Source organism: Dreissena polymorpha, chromosome 13 (genome assembly GCF_020536995.1).
Source record: "Dreissena polymorpha isolate Duluth1 chromosome 13, UMN_Dpol_1.0, whole genome shotgun sequence".
NCBI classification, from domain to species: Eukaryota; Metazoa; Mollusca; class Bivalvia; order Myida; family Dreissenidae; genus Dreissena; species Dreissena polymorpha.
Genome location: NC_068367.1, coordinates 3773250 through 3779541, shown reverse-complemented (window position 1 = coordinate 3779541; position 6292 = coordinate 3773250). Strand labels below are relative to the sequence as shown.

Below are 6292 nucleotides of genomic sequence, written 5' to 3'. Positions count from 1 at the left end.
TGATTGATTATTCTTATTTTCTCATTAACACGCATTCATATTGCAAGGAATGTATGTCTGTGAATGTGTATCTTAATGTTCCTCATCTAATATGTTGTTTATGTCTTAGCAACTATTACATATTTGCGTCGTTTCCTCGTCTTTGCAATGATAAATGTGTGTTTTAACACATTTATGCCCACTGGACTCTCCCATTTTTCTCAAGTGGATCAATTTATTTAAAAATTAGTGATGTCTAGAATATTTATTTCTATATTTAGAATATTTATTACAGAAATCCCTTTAAGCAAACAGCGCAGATCCTGATGAGACGACGCATCATGCGCCGTCTCAATAGGGTCTACGCTGTTTGCCAAGGCCTTTTTTATAGACGCTAGGCATAAATGGGTTAAATGCATTTTGTTTTGCAAGTTATCCAGTTTATTTGAAACTTGAATTTGAACAAAAAATTTAACACAAAAAAAAACGCATAAATACTGACATTTTTTTTAGGCTTTGCCGAAATACCGAACGGAAGTGTGTCCGGTAATATTAGTGTAAAAGTGAGAAAACTCGATACAATTCTCAAGTACGTTTATACAAGTAACATGCACCTATTACACTGTCTTTTTGTTAAATCCAAAGTTCATTAAAAGGCATGTTCCATTGAAAAAAAGTCGTCGGGGGGGGGGGGGGGTGGGGACACGTCCAGACACGCCTCACACGCAGCCCAATTTTGTTTGCGCTACCTACGCGCCTGATTAAATAGGTCACTTAAATCTCATGTGTTGCGTGCGTTTCGTCTTAAATTATTACGCTACATGATGTTCAGTATGCATTGACATTTGGCAAAACTCCAATCTTGAATTTGATCTTTCCAATCCGTTTACCCTAGCTTTCATATCTTATGTTTAAATTTGTGTTTCATGTTATGTCCTGCATTGTTAAGAAATGTGCAACATCCCTTAAATAAAAGACTAGCGGATTGAAACAATACTTTTTCGAATGATGTTTTTGGAATTTCATTATTCTTATCTTGCATATACACTTTAACCCATTTATGCCTAGTGGACTCTCCCGTCCTTCTAAAGTGGATCAATATATTTCGAAAATAAGGGATGTCTAGTATATTTATTTCTATATTTAGAATATTTCTTACAGGAATTCTTCTAAGCAAACAGCGCAGACCCTGAGACGCCGCATCATGCGGCGTCTCATCTGGGTCTACGCTGTTTGCCAAGGCTTTTTTTCAAGACGCTAGGCATAAATGGGTTAAATATCTGAGCGATAGTTAAGTCGAAATAATTGTCGGTGTTTAAATATACCGCATGCCTAATGAAAGGAATACTCAGCCCCTCCATCGCTATTCCATAAAGTATATTGATCAACTACAAGATCGTTAAATGAGCCTCGTTCTGGGAAAATTGGGGTTAAAGCATGAACGCAAAGTTTCGTCCCAGATTTGCGTATGCAGTCCGCACAGGAAAATCAAGGTACACTTTCTACGTTAATGGAATTTTCAGTTTATATTAAGTCTCCTCAAAACTAAAATCCAGTTTTGCTGGAAAGTGTCGCCCTTGATTAGCCTGTGAGGACTGCACAGGCGAATCCAGGACAATACACACATGCATTTAGTCCGGTTTTCCCAGGGCGAGGCTCATATATTTTCTCTAAGCTGACTTATAACTGGTTTGATGCACTGTTTCATCTGCATTTCAGAATTGATCATAGCTGACAGGGTAACCAAACTGCGACAACATCAGGAAGCAGGTAGACACGGCATCAGTACACAAGAATGCGGAGGGGGTCAAATAAAAGTAAACTATGCCTTACAGCTCATAAGAAGTTAAGTCTACAGCCATTCATGAGTTGTGGATGTGTAACAATTATGTGGGAGTTAATTTCTTTGATACAATTAACAAAGCTAACTTGATTCGCATTTGTTTGTATGGGAATTTATATGAAATCGAAATATGGTTACCTCGCTTTGCCTGTCCCTATGCCATGTCAGACTCTTCTGATATTACATGTTATCCAAATGTATCAACCATATAGTCTCTTTATATTATCTAGCTTCTTATGTAACTTTTAAAGCTTTTATATGCAGTATACACATTGTTGAAAGATTATGTGAAGATTTTTATTATGATATTTTAATAATTCAATAGAATTCACAAACTGTACAAAATAACGGAATATGTATGTGAAAAGCATGTCAAATCTTTAATACATCTACAATTAGTAGTAAAACAAATATTTTACACGACTAAAAAATCTTAATAAAATATTATAAGTTTACAAATAATAGCAGTTTGTATATGATTCTTGGATACATAACTCTTGTTTATAGCACGATGAAAATATAGAACTTTCATATAACAAAACCAAAACAAAACGTCGCCCTACCACAGACTAAATATGAACCTTGTTGTGGGAAAACTGGTCTCAGTTCATGTTATTAAAGTGCCGACACTGATTAGCCTGTTCGGTTCGCAAAGGAAAATCAGGATCGACACTCTCCGCTTTCATGTCATTTGTCGTAAAATGGATTTCTCTCTTTAAAAGGAACTCCAGTTTAGGCGGATTGTGAGTGCTGAACATGCTAATCTTGGAAGACTCTTTACGCACATGAACTAAAAAGGTGTTTAATGTTTGTGCGTAAAGTGTCGTGCCAGATTAGCCTGTGAAGTCGGCACAGGCTAATCAGGGATGACACTTTCCGCTTTTATGATATTTTTTGTTTTAAGGAAATTATCTACTTAGCAAAGAGCAAATTTAGGCGGAATGTGTTGTCCCTGATTAGCCTGTGCGGACTGCACAGGCTAATCTGGGACGACACTTTACGTACATGTAATATCCAGTTTTCCCAGAACGAGGCTCATATCAAAACTACGAAATAAAAAATAATTCCGCATAAGGCAAATGGATTAGAGTGATCACAATCAACATAGAAAAAATAGAGCGATCTCCAGTATTATACGATACTGGATAACAATACATACATATTCATCAATCACCCCTTTATGTATTAAACCGTTCGTGCTAAAAAGTACTTTAAATGTGATTGTTATTAATGTTGTTTTACATGCTTAAGACCATCTGAAACATGACAAGCACTGATTGATTAGACCATTGATGGGCTAATATTTCAGTGGTTTACAGTTACACATTGTTGTATATAAAGCAAAATCGATACACTTCAAACTCTTGAAAGTCCTCAGACCAACAATTCTGTCGAAATCTAGGCCCGTATTCACCAAACAATTCTTAGACGTAAGTCTAAGAATAAAGAAAATTCTTTAAATTAGAATATTCAAGAATTTCTTTAATTTTGAGTCAAACTCTACAGTAAACATCTCAATTTATATTATTCTTCATATAGAACATTTTGTTAGTGACATAATCACCAGTGGAGGTCTGTATATATTCAAACACTGAACTCATTTTTCTTGGTTCCAAGTCTATTCTTTATTCTTAAGTCTAACAATCGGTTGGTGAATACGGGCCCAAGTCCACAAATGTATATTTATATATAACATGCACAGGCAACCTTCATATATCAGTAACACAAGTAAAGTCTTGGAAAAGGTTCGAGGTTGGAGAGATGTCTCCCTAGTAATGCTTGCATTTACACTGTGTTCATTGATTACAAATGGTATGTGGAATCCGTGCTATTCTCCTTCTCGTCCACAAAGAACAGAGGTCGCTTCTTGTCTACAACTCCGGTAATAGGCTTGTCTCCCACAACGGTAATTGGATCTGGCTCGAAGGCAAAATTAATCTGAAATGAACAACAGGTATTTGAGCCGCTAATGCCACATTTGACCTGCGCAATGGAACAGCTTGGTCGGAAGCCACGCTGCCCGCTATAAAAGAACGCAACGTTTCTACGTCTCACAAGTGGAGATGGTAGCTCCTGTCTATACTGCGCAGACGCTAAGGTTTGACTTGAGCTATTCTGGCTTAATATGACATAAGACATTAATGAGATTCAATGTTCGCATTATTAATTATTATTAATTATTAATTTCGTTGATGACATGACATGGCTTTGTAGCCAAAAGCCTTACTGATGCCTTTTCCTGTTGCAATCTTAAATTTCCTATGTTCTCACGTTTTCTATTTCGTATGTCAGAAAACGTCTGTTTACACAACATTGTTATTTTTACGTCGTTACCTTTTCAACTTTATGTTTCCTTTCTTCCGTTTTTTCCGCGTGTTTTCCCGGAAGTAGATCATCGAGGAATGAAAGCTCGTACTGTGTGTAGTACCACTCCATCATCTTGCGGACAACTCCAGTAGCGAGCACCTGGGGACGTGAAATCAAATGAGTCGCGTTCTGGGAAAACTGGGCTTGATGCATGTGCGTAAAGTGTCGTTCCAGATTAGCCTGTGCAGTCCACACAGGCTAATCAGGGACGACACTTTCCGCTATTATGACATTTTTCGTTAAAATGAAGTCTCTTCTTAGCAACAATCCAATTAAGGCGGAGAGTGTCGTCCCTGATTAGCCTGTGCGGACTGCACAGGCTAATCTGGGACGACACATTACGCACATGCACTATACCCAGTTTTCTCAAAACGCGACTCAATAGAGCATAAATAAGCTCACCATCATTGGAAATCCTATAGATATTAGCTTGATGGACTTGACAACCCATAACACCACCAGACAGAGGATCTGAATGATAGTGAAGATGTGCACGCGGTAAAGCTGCACGTGACGCAGGTATGGCAGGTCGGGCTGGTACTTGACGGGTTGGATAAACAGGAACAGTCGGTCGACAAACTGAAACATGGAGATAAACGTGTAAAGTTTTTCAAGTAAATGGTAGACAAAAGTTCAACCAACTCTTTTTTTTTCAGAAAATAAAAATAAAGTGGTGGCAATACATTTTAACAAAATTCTATTGAACAAACTTTAGACACAAATTGACAACAAAACCTTTAACGTATATAATTAGTTTGATTAAACTCATCAATAAGCAAGATCACATACGTTTCTTATCGATAATTCTTTTATGTTAAATGTTTTCAACTACACTTAGATTGTGTCATCATCTACTTGGAACCAATTAAAATGCAATTGGGGTATCGTAAATGTAATTTAATTGATGTCATATAGTCTTTTGACCATTTTTATTGGCAATTTCTTAACGTCAATATTCCACTTACTATTTTAAATAAAGACAGTTTCGACTCATTTTTTTCGCAACTCTTATGACATCGGATACTCTAATGTAAGTGATTTTTTTAAAGTCTAATTGTTTCATCCACCATATGGTTAATTAACATGTTTTATATCGATTTCGCATTACTGATGCATAATCTCTGTCGACTTGTAGGTTATATTCAACGAAGTTTCGACTCGATTCGACATGCATTCGAGTTTAAAGTGAGCAACACACGCATCATACACAATATTTTATTAATAAAATTCCGTTCTATGTAATAAGTAAGACAGGAAACACAGTGATACATAATGGACTGATATAACTTAGTTACCAAATAAACGAATACATGGGTATGAAGCTTATAAAATGTATGAGTACGAACATGTCGGATGTATTCTGAATTGTTCCAGCCAGGCTTTTTATGCTATTTTACGGTATCCAGAAATAGCAATTTAATTCAAATACGCCAAATAAATAAGCCTCGCTCAGTAAAAACCTACGGAGACTTAACGCACAGGCATTATGCCCAGTTTTCTCAGAACGCGACACAAATTGTCGTTAAAGATTAGCCTGCGTAATCCGCAAATGTTAATCAGGAAATAAATTTCAAATTTTTTTTCGTTTAAATGATGTCTCTTCTTAGCGAAAATCCAGTTAAGGAGGAGTTGTCGTCCCTGGTAAGCACTTTACGCACGTGCATTAAACCCTGTTTTCCGAGGAATGGCTCAAATAAACAGTAATTGCTGAAAATGTGCACTACAACGTATTTCGGAAACTCACCTGCATTCCTCGCAGTGCAGAGAAGCCCATGTAAAAGAATACGCCATACAGAACAGCCATAGGGATCACCTGGAACGATGTTGCGAAGTAAACAAACAAAACAACTCAAAAATTAAAAAGTTACTTTAAAACGATATTAATGATATTAAGTAGTCTGAATAAACAATCGTCTATGACTATGAAAGCGTATTTCTCCTCCGATATTTGCCAACGTTATATTGCTATTGAAACCGTTCCATGTGCTCTATCAAAATAATACAGCGCCATCTCATCAATGTCTGTGGCTGTGTCCATTTGTCCAGGAAAGTGTATTAAACATTATGTTTATGTGCATGGTTGATGTAGATGGGATGCGTTTG

The 6292-nt window shown here is 36.7% G+C and overlaps 1 protein-coding gene across 1 annotated transcript in view; it reads right to left on the bottom strand.

The window, feature by feature from the left end:
• Window positions 1-3458: 3458 nt before the first annotated feature.
• Window positions 3459-6292, bottom strand: part of LOC127855686 (sodium bicarbonate cotransporter 3-like) — a 79525-nt gene continuing 76691 nt past the window's right edge. The window contains exons 21-24 of the mRNA XM_052391468.1: window positions 5934-6002; window positions 4592-4768; window positions 4157-4288; window positions 3459-3760 (exon numbers count right to left, since the gene is read on the bottom strand). Of these exons, the coding sequence (XP_052247428.1) occupies window positions 3626-3760; window positions 4157-4288; window positions 4592-4768; window positions 5934-6002 (513 nt within the window). The 3' untranslated portion in view covers window positions 3459-3625. The remainder of the gene's footprint in view (window positions 3761-4156; window positions 4289-4591; window positions 4769-5933; window positions 6003-6292) is intronic.